Source organism: Peromyscus californicus, unplaced genomic scaffold (assembly GCF_007827085.1).
Source record: "Peromyscus californicus insignis strain IS unplaced genomic scaffold, ASM782708v3 Scaffold_21__1_contigs__length_65335640, whole genome shotgun sequence".
Lineage (NCBI taxonomy): Eukaryota > Metazoa > Chordata > Mammalia > Rodentia > Cricetidae > Peromyscus > Peromyscus californicus.
In genome coordinates, this window is record NW_026294514.1 from 34,147,846 (window position 1) to 34,166,642 (window position 18,797).

General features: G+C 38.8%; 1 protein-coding gene across 3 annotated transcripts in view; it reads left to right on the forward strand.

Annotated features, from left to right (window-relative positions):
* Nyap2 (neuronal tyrosine-phosphorylated phosphoinositide-3-kinase adaptor 2) overlaps window positions 1-10,891 on the forward strand; it is a 409,837-nt gene extending 398,946 nt beyond the window's left edge. For all 3 annotated transcript variants that reach the window (XM_052750010.1, XM_052750011.1, XM_052750014.1), the window contains one exon: window positions 10,625-10,891. In XM_052750010.1, coding sequence (XP_052605970.1) covers window positions 10,625-10,876 — 252 coding nt within the window. In that variant the 3' untranslated portion in view covers window positions 10,877-10,891. The remainder of the gene's footprint in view (window positions 1-10,624) is intronic.
* The last annotated feature ends 7,906 nt before the right edge of the window (window positions 10,892-18,797 follow it).

Here is an 18,797-nt window from a genome sequence, read left to right on the forward strand (position 1 = left end):
TAGAAATGTGGAGAGGGTGCCTGAACTGAACTGGCTTGCCCCAGAGATCAGATTGGTGAATACCCTAATTGTCATCACAGAGCTTTTCTTGAATGACTGATAGAAGCAGATGCAGAGATCCATAGCCAAACACCAGGCAGAGCTCCAGGAGTCCAGTCAAAGACAGAGAAGAGGGATTCTATGAGCAAGTGCATTAAGATCATGATGGGGAAACCTGCAGAGATGACCAAACCAAACTAATGGGAATTCATGAAAGTTGGATCAATGGCTTTGGAATCCGCATGAGACTGGACTAGGCCCTCTGTATGGTGAGACAGTTGTGTAGCTTGAGCTGCTTGGGAAGCCCCCTGGTGGTAGAATCAGAATCCATCCCTGGTGCATGAGCAGGCTTTTTGGAGCCCACTACCTATGATGGAACACCTCGTGCAGCCTTGAGGCAGGGGGAAGGGCTTGGACTTGCTTCTGCTGGGTGTACCTCCCCATGGGAGGCCTTGCCTTCTTGAGGGGAGACGTTTGGGTGGGTAGGGAGGGAGAGGCTGGGGGAAGGAGGAGGGAAGAGGGGGATCTTTGATTGATGTGTAAAATGAATGAAAATTTTTTCTTAATAATAAAAAGAAAAAATAAAAAAAGAAAGTGAATTCTAAATAACATGATAGACATAGGTAGTGTGTATTAGTGCTTTGTTGCTGTCTGCAATATCTCTTCATGCAGTGCCTCTGAAATTCATATGCTCAGGCACAACTCATCTGGGTTCTCTTCTCAGGGCTAAGTGGGTGCAATTAAGTAGTAGCTAAGCTAAGGTGTTCATGTGGAGCCTGTTTGTTTCATGTGAGCCTATACATGATTATTATACCAGTTATTTTTTCTCATTTTATTTTCTTAACCAAGTATTAACTTAGGAAATCATTTTATCTAATATGATTATAAGTTGACTAAGTGCATGTATAGAAAGGACTTTGTCTGATTATAATACATAATGTTGTGTTTCTTACCCTGGAAATAAGCATCAATTAATGAAAAATGCCTTAAGATAATTCCAAAAGAAGTTAATTATTTGCTGTCTAATGGAATTAAATGATAATAATAATGATGATACTAATAAAGCACATTTAATCATTTTACAAAGTACACAGGGCCAGTGAAATAGTTCAAAAGGTTAAGATACTTGCAAGCCAGGTGATCTGAGCTCAATCCCTAGGACATGGCAGAAAGAGAGACCTGTCTCCCACAAGCTGTCCTCTGAACTTCATACATATTATGTGTCATGTCCATGTCCTCCCAAGAATTAAACAGATAAAACTACTGTGAAAAGAAATAACTATAGTAATACATTTATTATTTTTTTCTGGAAGACATTCTAATACACAAACCTCAAACATTTAACTTTACTCGACCCCTTTTTTGTGATTACAACAGCATGCAAATTTAGCACATTTTAAAGGTAGTTGAAAAACTGGCTTGATGGCTATTTGTAAGACGCCATGTGCTTTACTGACCCTTCGCACAGAGCCAATGTGCTTTTATAACGAACTTACATGTCATGAATTACAACTCAAAGTGTGTGTGAATAGGAGAGTATATAAGAAAATATACTTAGGCATCTGGCAGAAAAATACCAATAATTATGGTGTTTCAAGTCAATTTGTTTCTTTTGAGATCTTCTTTGAAAGTATACATGAATCGTGTAAAAAGGAAACTGATTGCTTCCGAAGGGTAAACAGATCTCAATGATAGAAGTAATTTACTTTTGATTTCTTTTTAGGTGAGTATTCAGAAAGATACTCAAATTTGAAACAAACTTAATTGTGGGGGGAAAAAAGGTGCAAAAATATTATGGAAAATGACAATCATTAGTTTTATGTGGAAGCTGAAAATTTTCTCCTGTTCTAGGAAAAAAAAATGCTGAAAACAACTCTCACCATTTTACTTCAATTTCTTCCCCTCTTTCCCTCATTCATTCACTCATTCATTCATTAATTTGTTCCATAATCAATAAATATTTACTGAGTCCCTATTGTGTTCCTGGGGACTTCAGATGGAGTAAACAAGGATGTAAACCTCTAGTTTTCACTCAGCTGGAGGCGGGGGGGGGGGGGGGGGGGGGGGGGGGGGGGGGGGGGGCGATTAGAACAAAAATATACGATATTAGAACTAAACAATGAGAAAAAGAACAGCTCACTGTGGTGGGGTGAAGGCAGGCTTCTAGTTGACACATTGAAAAATAAGGTAGCTAGAGCATGCTGGAGATGTAATGAAGGCACAGGAAACGCAAGGTCACACTTTTTGCTTGTACCAGGGATGCTGACTCCTCCTTTGCTGCTGCACTGCCCTAGCTTCTCAGGCTCTCCTTTGTTCATTCTGACTATAGTTAAACATAACATTGGCAGAAGACCAAAAGCAATTCGTAATCGGTAGTTATCAAGGTCCTAAGAGTTTCTGTGACTAAGTGCACTGCAAATAGAGGAGGCCTTTTGAAATGTCTTCCTGGGGCAGGGTGAAGGACAGGATGTGGTGCCTGTTCTGAATAGTACACCTTACAATAGCTGTTTCAAGAGCCTGCTGAGGAAGTACTTCAGGGACTTATCTGGCCATCAGGAACCAGGAAAAGGAATCATTGATAAATGGTCTTCACATCACTGATAATCATTATAATCTCAGTGCTGCTACAGGAAGTGGAGACAGCAGAATCCGCACAAGTTTAGTGCCAGCTGGTATAGTGTAAGGAGCACTAAACAAGGTGGAAAGAGGAGACAGACACTCAAGGTTTTCCTCTCATCTTTATATGGACACTTACACTAACATCTCTCTCTCTCGCGCACACACACACACACACACACACACACACACACACACACTCACACTCACACTCACAGAGAGAGAGAGAGAGAGAGAGAGAAAGAGAGAGAGAGAGAAAGAAAGAGAGCAGTTTTTATTTAATATTTCTTCATACAGTGAATTCTGATCATGCTTTCCTCTCTCCCAACCCCTCCCAGATCCTTCCCTCCTCCTCCCTACCTACCCAACTTCACATGCTTCTCACTCTTTCAACATATAAACAAACAACAAAAAGCAAACATTAAAACCAAAACCAACAAAAAATAAGAAAAAAAAAAACCAGAATGAAACAGGAAGCCCGCAAAATATTAAATAAATAAATAATAAAACATGAGATCTGTTTTGTGTTGACATGCCCTAGAGTGTAGTTTCTGTGACCAGTGACACCCATTGAAAAAAATTGGTTTTCCTTATTCCAGTGGGTATCAGTTATAAATAACTTCTTGGTTAGGGGTGGGACCTGGTGTCCATTCCCCTCTCTCGGTGCTGCTATTCTATCTGGCTCGATCCTGTGAAAGTCCTGTGCTTGCTGCCATAGTCTCTGTGAGTTCCTATGTGCATCAGACCTGCAGTGTCTAGCAGACAGTTTCCTTGGAGTTATCCACCACCTCTAACTCTTACAATCTATTCACCTCTTCTTCCTCATAGATTCCTTGTCCTTGAGCGGAGGGATTTAAACTTTAAAAACATTTTTAAAAAAAGAAGCCAACAGAATATGATGAGATATTTAGGTTTCCAAATGGAAAAATATAATATTAATTTTTTTAGCAAAAAAGAACTGAAACTTTTTATTGAGATATCATGGAACCTATAGGATCGTTTAGGGATAATGGCTAACTTAACACAGAGTCTCCAAATCCACCAACTTGATTTGTATTTGTATTTCTTTCCTTTTTTAAAAAAATGTTTTTCAATGTCATATTTTTATTGGTTATTTGGGAATTTCACAATTATGTGCTTGATCATACTCACTTCCAGGTCCACTCCCCAACTTTGTGAGTCCCCCAAAAGAAAAACAAACAAACAAAAACCACCCATCCAGTTTGTGTTGCCCATATACTCACTGGAGCAAGCTCAACCTCCTGGTAGTCAGCCCATTAAAGAAAATGGAGTAATTCCCCACCTGCACCCCTGCCAGAAGCCCTCAGCTGTGGAGAGTTACAGTTCAGCATCTTTATCACGTTGTTTAAGTGTTCTCTTTGGTGGTTTCCTGTCTAGTCTGTTATTTTTGGGGAGTGGGGTTGGGGTAGGACACAGAAGCCCTCTACGTCCCTCTCTCTCTCAACTGTGAGTCTGAAGTCATTGATGCCACTGCAGAAGCATCCTCCTTGCCCTTTACAGTCAGTGGGACACACGGATCATGGACTTCCACATGGTTTCTGGAGATAGCACAGACCAGGGGCATCCACATGGTCTCTGTTGTCAGCACCTGCCACTGGCCTCAGCATGGTTAAGAGCATTAAACTTTTTGAACCATGAGAACTAGTTTTTATTTTGCGATTTTTTTAAATGAAGATATTAGATGTGGCTATATTTAACTTAAAGAAAATGAATATGATATGTTTCCATCAAAACTGTGTCTCTTTTCCATGATTCTTTACATGTGCTCTTGTAATAACACTATTTACTCAATTTACTAAATCTCTTCATTGTCCTAGGGTCTGGTCGATGGTATATCTATTGTTTCTTATTTTCTTACCATTTGCCATATTGTCCGAGTGGTTCCTAAAACATGCTTTTTTCCTACATATGTTGCTCATGACTGTACTTTTAATATGAATGACCTTTTGGTTATCACTAAGTGACAATATGAGGCAAGCATTAAAGAGATAATGAATTAGATACAGGTTATTGTGTGCGTGTTCTTTGCTATTTGACAGCCCAATGTCACAAAGAGAGTTTTGTGATGTTAAAAAAATGATGCCCATTTAAAGCCTGCATTGTGTTCATCATTGGTGTTGTGGTTGGCAGTGGAGTGTGTCGGGCAGCTGTTAACTCTGGCAACTTGTCATATAACAGCTGTTTTGTCACAACTCAAAGAGCCCAGAGGCAAACTTGGAGCGGAAATAATTAAATGATAAAGAAATATATTGATAAAAAAAATAACACCTCCAAAACAGAGACCTTCAAGTTTCAGTGATCAATACATATGATTCCTCCTCATGGGGAAGTGGTCCTCAGAGAGTGGAGAGTCATCTGCCTCCAGCATTGTCAAAGAAAAAAACAAGATAAACATTTTAGTTATACATGACAGTCTATAGATTTAATTTTGACAAAATCCTTTAGCTGATAAGCACATTTATTTTTACATTTGTAATAAAAAAATTCTCTAGAAGAATTATTTTAAGATTTATTTCTAGGATATTGTTCAAAATAAAATTTCCAAAGGAAAACACCCAACTTGCTGTAGTCACAACATGGGGATCTCTTACTCTAAGAATTGTATGGTTGGCACAGCCAACACCTGACAAAAATTCAAGATGTATCCTTGAACTTTGCACTTCCAAAGAATGTAAATTTCATGACCTTAGAGAATATGGAGTTGTTTTTTCTTAGTTTATCTCCTTAACCCTTTAAAGCTAATTGAATCGAGTCCATTTGTTAGGGTACTCACAATACCCAGCCCCCAATTCCTCTGGCTTAGAATGAGAATCATGCCTGACAGCTGTACTAAGAGAATCAGAAAGCATTGTTAAGACTGCTGTCACCACTTGAAGATGTTTATCAACTGATATGGGGATTCTAGAAGATCATGGGATCATTAGCTGGCTGAGTAATTGGATTGGGCATTTTTGGTAAGATGTCTATCTTTTGGTGTTTTTTCTAGATTCAACGGTGCTGTCTACATTAGCATAACCTTATTAAGAGTGATGGAATCATGACTTAGGCCATGACCGGCCACACTAGGCTCCTTTCTTTAAAGGACTTAGTTGTAGGGCACATAGAGAAGGAAGAAGGAACATCAGACAAAGACACGAAACCAAAGCGCAGCTGTATATGTATTCACACTCTTGAGAAAAGTAAGCCTGGGTTCAAATAAGATCCTTCCACCACAACTATAGCTGTGTGACTTTAGGAACACAAGCTAAGCTGCAGATGTGTTGTCCACAAGATAAAGACAAGATACCGCCTCTTAATGTCAAGTTAAAGAGCATGCCCTTCATAGGGTTATCAATAGGACTAGAAAGAAAGATCTTAATACACATTCCTTATGATTTTTAAAATTTGTGGGTTTTAGCATCATCAATTACCATCAGTGTTATTCTGACTTTTATCACTTTTAACTTCAGAAAATATTTCCTTCAGGAAGTACTTTACCACATAAACCCCCTCCAACAATAAAATCCACCCCTGTATGCTTACATTTGCCTTGCTCTGTAAGACAATGCCAAGCCAATGAATATAAAGATTGGATTTTATCTGCAGTAACCCATCCTACTCAGATTGTAGTCTTATATATCAATTACCATAACTCAGTATTTTCATCATATTTAATTGCTATGAGTTTTGGATATAACACACCACTGTACTTAATATTTTCTTATAACTATGCAAAATTACTATTTATAGTTCCTAGTCTTTTATTACAGACTCAAAGTATTCCTTGTGGTCCTATAGCTGACCTATGATTCAGGTGATTTTATTTTAATTCAAGATGACCAGATGACTGGTCTATTCCTTTTGGGTAATCTCAGAATACTGAAACTGACTTTTCCCCTAGAAAAGTGAAAAATTTTATATTCCCATTGAGCGCTGTTCATTATAGAACTGAAAATAAGTTTGTGCATATATTCACATTCTTGCAACAATAAAAAAATATGCTTGGGAATTACATCACAAATCACCCTTGAGTTGTTCTGTGAGTAAAAACAAAACAAAGTCTTTCTCTGGGAGGACCCCTGGCATGTCAGAAATCTATTGGGAACTAAAATGTTGAACACACTAGACACTCTGTTTGTTCATTTCTTTGCCTGTGATAAATGTATTTTCAAGCGTTTGGAAGATTTGACATGAGTTCATAAAGGATAAGGGTACTCCAAAATGGAATCATTATTTTGGGCAGCTGTCTGAGCGAATTTCAACTCCGAATTTTAAGTACCATTGGTCAAAAATACTATCTCCCTTACACATATCCTTGGGTTTTCCTGATTTAGATCAAAATGGAAAATGCACGTCATGCTGAAAGGACAAGAGCATACTACTTGCTTGGGTACTTAAAGCACCAGTACTTATTGGAAGTACCAGAAAAGGTTTGAACACTTGCTGGTGAAACTAATGTAGACTTTTTTCATGTATATCTTCTTTGCATATTAAGAAATGGCTGCTCAGATAAATCTCTCCCCTTTAAATGTGACCATTTTCCTTATCAGTATAGTGGAACCATGTGTCTATTACACACACACACACACACACACACACACACACACACACACACACACACACACATATATATATATATATTCTTTTCAGGTAAAGAGTATGCAAGTATTTTCTCTTATTCTCTCCACTATTGATATCTTCTTTACCGTGTGTGAGCTTTTAGGTAGACATAAATACATTTGTCCTACTTTATATGTGTTGTTTAGACTATTGAAAGCTTAGCCAAAACATCCTCAACACTGCCACCTTTAAGGTTTTCCTTGTATGTTTTCTTCTATTTGTTTCAAAGTTTCGGTTCTTAGGTTTAAGTCTTTGAGACATTTTGATTTGATTTTCTAAAAATATGGTCCTAGTTACTATGGACAGGACTTTTAGTACTATACTGAACTGTAGTGGGGAGAGTGGACACTCATCCCTTACCCCAGATCATAGAAAAATATCTTTCAACTTTTCCTTCTCCCACACAATGTCACATCCCTTCTACACCTGCTTATGCCACTCTGAAAGATGGAGACTGGGTTCAGATCTCATGGAACAAGAGAACGGGAAGAGATTCCCTAACAATAAAAGGACTGAGTTAAACCATATGCAAGCAGAGGGAGTAAGCAACTATTAAGACTTAACTCAGATGAATTGTCAGAAATTCTTGGGTTCTTCTCACTAAAATATACATCTCTCAGAATCTCAGCTCCAGAACATGACATCCATGTGTTTATCACTCTCATGTGTAGTACTCTTCCTTTCAACAGGACTATATCAGAAGAATTATAGACTTGCCTTGTAAGCACATGAGATATGTAATGATTTTAAAATGATTTTTTATTATTTTAAAATTGTATGTATATATGTGAGAATGGACATATCAGTAGAGGTGCCTGCAGAGGCCAAAGGTGTCAGATGCCCTAGTACCAGAGTTACAAGCAGTTATAAACTATCCGATACGGGTGCTGGGAACCAGTCTCAGATCCTCTGGAAGAGCATTGTATGTTCTTAACCTCTGGGCCATCTCCCTAGGCTCAAGATATAACTAGATGTGGAGGCTCACTTCTAATCTCAGTGTTCCTGTGGTGAAGCTGGATGTGGAGGCAAAAGTACATAGGCTAGTCAGCCTGGAATACTCAGTGGCAAGCAGATAGAATGACCCTGCCTCAAACAATGTGTAAGGCAAGGGCCAGCACTTGAGAGTGTACTCTGACATCCACGTGCACAATATAACGTGTTTGCCTACACTCTCACAAGCACACACACATACACACACTGACATACAGAGGAGAAAAAAATCTTTTTCACATTAAACTATAATGTTTATGAAGGCAAGGATCATCTTTGAATTTTTCCACATTATATCACATGGCTGGAAGAACACATTACACACTGTAGGATGAATAATGTTTGATTTGAACAAAATGACATCTTTAATCAAGGCTCTGAGTGTACATTCTCTTGCATTTGTCTGGTTCCAGATGTCTAAATATATGTTCAGTCATAAAGCACACCCTCTTTCCTGTAAGAACATTTTTGATATTATGAACATAAAACCTTTAAAGAACATTGTAGCAATTCATTGCAAATCTAAAGAGTATGTTTACTTTCACAGGTCAGGCATGTTGGAAATAGAACCCCCACCAGTAAAGGAATTCTTGAGCAGTTCTACCTATGGCCTCTAGATGTCTCACCTAGATTCTCATTGCAAAAAACAGCCTTCTGCAATACACCAACTATAGGCTTGGCTGAAATGTCATCTTGGGACCAAGGAATAAATCATATGAATTTAACTACACTTGGATCAAAACATTCCATCAGTATTTTTTAACTTTCTGGAAAAATGAAAATAACAGATGGTGGGAGAATAGCAGATTTATGAGAAAAATAACTTAGTATTAGTCATTCTGATGAGCCACATCCCAAAGAACCCTGCCTCTTCGGTGATGATGGACAATTTCCAGATGTAACCCTTGATATTAGAAAAGTGATATTTAAGATAAAGTTCGTTGCTCTTCTTAACATTTTTCACTTGGAAAATATTCCCATCACTTCGTCCAAGCTGATGAAGTATGGAATTCAACATCTTAATAAATGTGTTTGCAATGTGCTTATTCAAAAATAATAGTGATTTACCCTAGGGGAAATGACTCTATAAGATAAGGAGTAACAAAAGAAACAATTTTATTTCTTAGAAGAATTTGAAATGCTTTTTGATGGGCAAATATAAGAAAGTGTGAACAGTTTGCATATCAGTAATGAGAAATAATTCTTCCAGAAGTATTCTTATTAGTAAAAATATTTCTGAATGTAATATGGCATAGAAATAAGAACTTACTCTCTATTTAAATACTGTGTTAATATTGAATGTATGTGGAAAATCTAATAATACATGAATTTGGCAGTTTAGAAATATTTTGATTCAGGTGTTATCCAGCCTACTTAATGTGCTAGAGAGCATGAAAATTTGTGTGTTGGGATGTGCTATGCTTATAACCCCAAGTCTGATTTCTCCGAAGTGAAGGCAGTAGGATACCTGTTCATTCTCTGAAGATGTCCTGCTGAATACAGACAGTATAAGTGCACCCAAAATGATGCACAAATGAAAGTGAACGGGATCTCTTTATACTCCAGCCTACTTACAAAAACATTTTCTTTCTTTGTAGATGTGTGTTGTTCAAGGCTAGTCTGTGTGTCTTTTATGTCTTTGTCTCATGACTCTTGCTGGTTCGTTACTCTGTTTGACTTCAAATCAAAAACTAATAGAGTTAGTGAAAATTGGTTCTCAATACATGTTATAGAACTAATCACTTTGGCAGGACCTTAAATAACTTTTTTGAAAGTGCCATGCATTGCTTCTCTTCCTCCGTTTGGTTTCGAAAAGTAACTTTTTCTTTAGTTGATTTGGTGAGTTGGGGTTATACTTTGTGCATACACAAGTGCGTTCACATCTATACACATGCACACACACACATATGCACACAGAGAGAGAATATTTTAAAACAAATATTTCACCATTCCATTTAAATTTTTTTCAAAGTAGCATCACTAGCTACTTAATTCGCTATGAACCTTTAAGCTAGCTTTTAAGATTCTCCATAGCTTAGTTCATGTTCCTTACCAACATTATTTTACCTCTAGCCATTATAAATATAATTCTTAAATCCCTTCCTATTAATATCTATTGTCATAAACTCACTGTTTAATTAAAAAATGACCTGCCTGTTTCATATTGTATTGCTTCATTGAAGTAGACATGATCTAATGTATTCCTACATGAAGATTAACTAGTTATTGGCTTGTCTCATGCCTCTGTCTATATTTGCAGGCCATCAATGTTAGCAACTGTGACTTATTCCTAAGCACATTACCTGGGTTCAACACAATCTCAAGAAAACGAATTGTACTTGTCAACCTGCCTTTACAGGAGCAAGTACAGCCAGCACAGTCCCTAGGAAGAAAGATGGCCTGGTTCTGGAAAGATGCAAATGAGAAGACACCTGTGAGAAGAGGGAAAGTGGGACCTAGAGAAATTAGAGAAAAGAAAAAACAGGTGAGCTACAGAAGGAAAGGAAAAGGTGGGGAGGATGAACAGAATGAACAGGAGAAGAATAACGGACTTTCCTTTGTGTCTGAGGGTGCTCTACCTGAGATCTGTCTGATCCCCACCTTGTCTTGACATCCAGTGCTCAGTCCCTGGAGTTCACTGGACAGACATCTACATTTAATGTCTGTTTTTCCAGCCAGAGATCTACCAAGGATGAGTCTGAGCAGTGTAGACTATAAGAAGCAAGGTGAAGAAACCAACACCACTATCCTGGAGCCCCACTCTTGCTCTATATGATACTTTAGCAGCTTCCACGACCTCTTTGAGCGGAGTCATAGATGGGTTGTAGAGTGTGTCCTGAGAGCCTGGTTACTAGAGAAGCTGGAATTACCCAAGACACCATACTTAAAAATCAAGGTGCTATATTTGCTTGTGAGACTAGAAAATATATCAATTTTGAACAGGTGTGGTTTGGATGGTTGACCTACATTCTCTTGGTCTCTATCAATTTTGAGGTTTTATGCTGGAGTTCTAGCATCACTCTTTAAAGTGTGATATTTTAATAACCAACTTTGGAAATCAACATGAATAAATTAAATTGAATCTTCTAGTCATAATGGATACACTCAACTTTTGTTTATTACTAATGTAGTAATTAGTATAGATAGACAGATTTATATTACAAAACAGCTAATGTTTAAAAGAGATATTATATTATTTCAAGTCATTTATTTACTTGACTTTTTATATAGAATCTTCATGGGTTTCTATTTTATTTTTAAATTAATTTCCAAAATGAAGATTATACGTTTAGATATTCAGGTTTCTGAAACTAAGGAAAATCTGGAGTTCATCTCACCAAACATTGTTCATACACCACAGGGAAGACACTGTTTCTCAAAAATTAGATGGTTTACCTTCTGCTGATAGAGTCAGTTTTTTCAGGTTTTACATTGCTGAATGTAAGAAATAGGAAGCATGTCAAATACATTGAGAAAAATGCAAGGAGGTAAACGAGAAGTTTATTCATGTGCCATCTGCCTCTCCAAACATTTCTCTCTAGTTCATTTTAGGTCATAGAACAAGCAAATCCTTTGATTTTCATAGCACTGGAGGTTCGTACACACAGCCCAAAACACCACCAAAGTGACTGCCTTAAAACTAGCATGTAGTCAATATTAGAAAAATCCATGGTCAGCATTGCTTCACGGCCACATGTGATTATGATCAAGTTCATTTCCTCTTTCTTCTCTTCGTACCTTTCTTATACCCAGATTAAAAAGGAGCAAAATTCCAAGTGCTGGGAAACTTTATTTTTATAAACTTTATTATTGAAATTTGAAATACCTAAAGTGTTGAAGAACATGATTGGGGCACATAACTAAATAAAAAACCAATCAGAAATCGTCTTGTCTTGCTTTGTGTCTATTTTAAAGCTAAAGCTAACAATGAGACTAAGATAACGCTTTCCAGTTTATTAACTTTTTAATATCACGTCCATGCACACAGAGACACTGTTACACACCTCTCCTCTGACTTAGATGAAGCTGCCTGCTCATCCAAGGGTAATGCATGCAGCAGAAGTAATTCCTTGCAGTTCAACATGACATTTATTAAATATATGTCCAATATTTGGTGCAATTTAGCCCATTCAGCACAAGTGGCAAACCCTTCTTGAGAACGGCCACAGTGTTGTGTTGGCAGAAAATTAGAATCTGGGCTGAGACACAGGAAGAGAAAAAAAAATAAAAGTTCTCTTAAGGTCAAGGGCAACAGCTGAACAGCTCGGGGGCCTACCTGCTTCAAAGGATACAGTGTCTTGTGTTTATAGATAAAATGTTGGTTTCTATGGGGGAAGGGTGGTCACGGGGGAAAAAATATCCCTGACACCCAAACAAAATAATCCCAAATAAAATGGGTGATGTAGTCAATAGTAAAAAGGGAGATAACTATTCATGGGGAAAATGCATGACCTCACCCTGTGAGAATACACAGCCATTCATCAGTGTGTTCCAGCTTTTCTTGCTTACTTGCTTTGAATTTTGCGGCTCGAGCCCTTTCCCTTTCCACTCAGGGTTAGCTCATTTGATTGTAGACATTAAGCTTTTCTCGAGAATGAACAAATTTAGAGAAAAGTTCTAAGTGTGTAGGAAGGTTTTTTGGTGGACACTTTAAAGGCCCTCTGCCCAAGTGATACACTACTCAATTCTTTGTTGCGTTTTCGCCTTTTTGATTTATTATTATTGCCTTTGGTCCCTGGAAAGCTTCATGTTAGCATAACTGGAAGAGAAGTCTCTGTGATCAGGAAAAACATATTATAGTAATAATATAGGGAAATGTGTTTACAAGGGGAAGAATGAGCTAAAAATATCCTTGTAAGCAGGCTAGGTTATAATTTTCAATTGTGGTTCTTGCTCAAATCTTCAAGGGCTATCAGCCCATCTCCTGATTCTCAAAAAGCCCCTTAATTTAACCAAGTCACTACAAACAACCGCCCTAAAGCTGCAACCAAACTGTTTGTGCTGTGTTATGTATCTAAGGAAACAAATGTAGACATCTAGAATTACATTATTAGTTTCTCCGGGGCCATGTGCACTTCAAAGATTTTTCAGAATCTAGCAACGCTATGTCATCCAGGAGCCAACTCCTCCCGCTGTGAAACTTTCAGGCCCCTGGCTGCCGCTCTTGCTCTCAGCCCCTGTGTTCTAGTTATTTCCAGATATTTGGTTTCTGCAGTGGAGGGGGGCAAATATCTACTGCATTTGTTCCACTAGACATTCACAACTTAATATAGCCAATAAAACTCCAGAGAGAAGACGATGATTTTAACCAATCTGATGCATTTTATTATGTCACTTCCATCGTTGCCAGTGTAAACGGTGTCTTGGTGCCTGATGAAGGGTAGTGCCCAGGGCCCCTCTCCTGAGAATCAACAGTGCTAGTTCAGAGATCTCTTTCTGGTATTGAATATCCCAAGGTCCTGAGACAGCTCTTTGAGAAAGATAGTTCACGTCTCTGTGTTGCCAAAGTCTGGTCAGTATAAACCAAACCAGGCCACCATGGTTTTATTGAAGCTGTTGAACAGTTTCTAGAAGAATCACACATGACATAGTAGCTCAGGGTCTGGTACATCAGTCCTGTCCCTCAGGGGCTGCAAGGCTAGCTCTCCAGAGCTTCAGGAACGTCTCCAGACAGCATAGCTAGCTGCTAGCAAGACGTGTCTGGGGAAGGTGCCCCTCGATGGCTTCATATGTATTTTTCAACATCTCGTTTTGGCCTTTTCTGATCTCAGATACCAACCACTGGGCCCACGCAGAGTCTGAGCTGCCACAGGTGACAGATCTGTCGTGCTCCACCCACGCAGAGTCTGAGCTGCCACAGGTGAGATAGGCAGAGTTTGGCACAAGCCACTGCATCATTACCAGGCTATCTGTGAATGCCTGCATGGGCTGAAGGGACAGAAGAAATGTGTCCATCTGTATTTCTCTGCCTCACTCTTGGCATTGGTCCTGTTGGCTGGACAGATGAACATTCTGAGTTCACTCTGAGAGAATTCCCCTTCTGCTTATCATAGGCCCTTCCATCATTCTCTACTCCAATGGCAAGCTCCACTGGATTCACATAGCATGACCTTTATACTATTCATACTACAGCCATTTACACAAGGCTGAATAAATGTCTCTTTTTTTTTTGGTTGTGTGGTTGTGTGTGTGAGAGTGTGTGGTGTGAGTGAGGCATATGTGCACCTATATGTGCAGATGCTTGTGCCTGTGCACACTCTTGTGGAGGTCAGAAGAGGACATTAGGTGTCCTACTCTGTCTCTTTCTGGCTTTTTCTTTCAAGACAGATCTTTCAGTGAACCTGGAGCTAACCCGTCAGCCAGAAAGCACAGCAACCCTCCTATTTCTGCCTACCAATGTGCTTGGGTCATGACTTACATTTTAAGTCAAGTTTGGGTGTTCAAACTCAAGTTCTCATACTTGTGCAGCAAGTAATCTGACCTGCTAAGTTGTCTTTCCATCCCCTAAGTATAAATATCTGTAGACCTTTTTCTAAAATGATTTGACCAACCAAACTGCACACTACTTACTAATATTTTTTAAGTAAATCACACTCAGAGTCTTCTCTAGAGCAGGTAAGTATAAACAATTGATTCCATATGTACTAGCTAATAACTAATATTGTGAAGTCAATTTTATTTCTGGTGTAATATCCACACAATGAAATTCCCATATCAAAGTCATTGGTCAATGACATGTCAGAGTTCTTTTGTGTTATAGTGAAACTGAGCACAGTTCACCATGGTTTCCCTCATGACTACTCAACTGTAACCAAGGCAACCTTTTGGTGGAGACATTGATCCAGAGGGAAGCTATGCATCTGTAGACACAGGAAGTCTAAATATTTCTTAATTTTGTAAAAATTATAGACTTATTGGAGCTTACAAATCTAGAATATACCATGTCCCTTTACTAACTTTTACTGAGTAGTTAAATCTTATGCAATTATGATACAGCATAGAAATCAAAAGTGGACATTAATGTGAGTGCCATTGTCGTTTTATCAGGTGTAGACTTCATTCAGAACTCTCCTAAAATCAAGCTGATGTCCCCTAGGATAACTCTTGATAATCTCACTCACACTAGATCTTCCCTCCATGGTCATAGTCCCTGATACCTACTAATCTGTTACTTGAATGTATATGGCTTTTCACTGCAAGGAGGTTTTTTTTTTTCTTTCATTTTTCTTTATTAAGAAATTTTCTACTCACTCCACATACTATCCACAGAATCCCCCTTCTCCCTCCTCCCACCCCCCAGCTCTCTTTCCCAAGCCACTCCGCATCTCCACATCCCCCAAATCGAGGTCTCCCAAGGGGAGCCAGCAGAGCCCAGCACACTGAGCTTAGGCAGGTCCAACCCATTCCCACTGCACCAAGGCACTGCAAGGAGGTTTTAGAAATGGAATCGTGCATTTTATCAAACAAGTGGCTTCATCACTCAACATAATGGAAAATAAAATTTGGCTTTGTTCTTCATTTATTGCAAAATAGAATTTCAGTTTACATTTATCTTGTATTGAATTTATCTGTAAGTGATTCCTTATATCAAATTATGAACTGGGGGGCTAATAAACATGAATGATGAATTAGGAATATTGAAAACAGAAAGGCATAGTGTGCTGACTTTAGTGACTGGTTAGCTGCATCACTATGGTTACGTTTCACAGTTGGCTCTGAAAGCCCTGGCATGCAGAAAGAAGAGACAACATGATAAATGGCACAGTTCTCATTAGAGAGAAGGAAGCCTGCCCGTGCCTAAATGGGGAGAACTTTCTTGCCGGTGTTAAATGTAGAAAAGATAACTCATGAGAAGTTTTCCACAGAGCACATTGATGTGATGGATAACATTCTCTACAGTGTTTCTACAGTGAGTGCAAACAGGGATGCTACTTTGCAGGGCACTTCTCCTTATGAGTATCATCACACAAAGGCAGAAAGCGAACTACTAATAAAGAGCGATTTTGTGAAGCCTCCCAAACGACACATTATGAGGCCAGCACCTCAGTGCTGTGTGAAGGAGTCTTATAAGGGGCCCCTAAGGGCACTACTGTGAGATGCAGCACAGATCGCCTTGCTTCTCCTTTCTATCCTCTTGGTAGGTAACTGAGGCCATGAGATTAGATAGAGAGAATGAGTTAAGCATAGAGAAGCTTGCATTTTCCAACAGGATGCTGAGTCTACCATCATATATATGTGTGTGTGTGTGTGTGTGTGTGTGTGTGTGTGTGTGTGTGTGTGTGTGTTTCTGTTGCATATATTTCTAGGAGTGAAACTACTGGGTTCGGGAGTGGGTACAGCAGATCCTGAGATGTTTCCCCAGTGGTCAGCCAACTTTCATCCTACCAGAACCAGGAAAACAGAAATATGGACAATTTGGAGAAAAGGCATCAGTAAGATTGGGGAATCAGGAGAGATGGTTCACGGTTAAGAGTACGTATCATTTCTGTAGAGGAGCTGAGTTCAGTCTCCAGCACCACAACTACCTGTAACTCTAGCTCCAGATGATCTGATTCCTCTGGATTCCACAAGGACCTGTTCTCAGATACACATTCCCACACACAAATACATACTTTAAAAGTAAGAGATAAGAGAGAATGGGAGGGTGAATAAAAACCATACTGATACATATGTGTAAAAAGCCACAATGAAACTCATTACTTCATATTTAAAATTTTTAATTAAAAATATTTTACTGTCGCTGGGCCTTTAATCCCAGCACTCGAGAGGCAGAGGCAGGCAGATCTCTGTGAATTCAAGGCCAGCTTGGTCTACAGAGCGAGATTCAGGAAAGGCACCAAAACTACACAGAGAAACCCTGTCTCCAAAAACCAAAAAAATAAAAATAAAATAAAATAATAAATAAATAAAAATATATTACTGTCATTCCATAACTTAGTGACTTTTTGGATTTATTCCAAGGAAAGCATCATTAGGCAATTTTCTTATTGGTCACAGTTTGTAGCTAAGATTTCACAAACTGGGGCAGCTCTGATGTCGTCACTAGGGGGCACTCTCTTGTAGTGCCACCATTACACATGGGCTCCATTCATAGTAGGCAGAATCTCATTGCAGGCCAAGGTGTACTATGATTTGAAACTGCCTTTTCTTCTAGGATCACACTGGCCCCTGAATTTTCCTTACATACATTGGCTTTGGTTCAAATGAATAAAGTGTAATAAAAAAATCTTTTAGTCTAGCATAAAAATTAAGAGTTGTTAGCTGGGCAGTGGTGGCACACGCCTTTAATGCCAGCACTCAGGAGGCAGAGGCAGGCAGATCTCTGTGAGTTCGAGGCCAGCCTGGTCATCAAAAATGAATTCCAGGAAAGGTACAAAACTACACAGAGAAACCCTGTCTCGAAAAACAAAACAAAACAAACAAAAAAAAAATTAAGAGTTGTTGTGTGATATTTTGATTGAATTCCAGTAATTAACTTTGTTTTGAATGAGAGAGCAGAGTTAGCCAATTGCTGAACAAAATTAACCATAGAAGTATTGGAAGACTGAGGAATTGGTAAGGTGGTGCTAAGAGAGGATCTCAGACCTTTTGGATTGAGGAATGAAAGAGAGAGGAAGTGGCCAGTGGCTTCTCACCTTCTTTGATCATTCAGGTTCTTACCCCAATATCTGACTCTGGACTTTTTAATGATAAAGAATAATTAGAAAAATGCATCAAATAATTGCATTTTAAAAAAGTATTAATGTGAAAAAATAAACAAGATGGAAGAGCTAACTTTCAACTATTGACATGAGTGGGCTTCACAGAAGAGATGATATGTAATTTGGGGGGGTTGCTTCTGCTAATTTCTTCTCTCTCTCTCTCTCTCTCTCTCTCTCTCTCTCTCTCTCTCTCTTTCTCTCTCTCTCTCCTCTTCCCTCCCCTTCCTTTCCCTTCCCTTCCTTCCTGTCTCCACCTCTCCTTTTCCCTCCCCTCCTCTCTCCTCTCCTTTCCTTTCCTTCTCTTCTTCCTTCTCCTCTACCACCACTACCTCCCATCCCCCTCCTTCTATATTTGGGGTCATGAATAAACACAAATGAGTTAAAACCATCTTTAGGCTGTCATGCTGGAGAAACCACATATAGAAACTATGCAAAGATAGAGTTTGTCCAATAACTCTCCAGCTCTTCTATTCCAGAGCTGTTCAAATCATCCCACCATGGGATGGGAGTAAAAAAAGTTGTGTAGGTGACTGAGCCACACACACCTTCTCATTGCATCCTCAGAAAAGGATGCTAATTTATTTTCACTGAGATTGGGAGCAAATTATGTAGATTCCTAAAATTATGAACTACAAACAACTCTATTAATCGTGAATGCTCATGTTAAAATGTAAGGGAGTATCTGGGATGACAGAGTCAATTTTGAATCATCTTGAAGACGTATTATAGTAAAGAAAATGAAGCACCCTTTTGAATAAGCCGTCTTCTTCTGAAAATCCCCCTTAGGAGAAAAGACAATAACACCAAAATTAAGTTGAACATGGAGTTCAC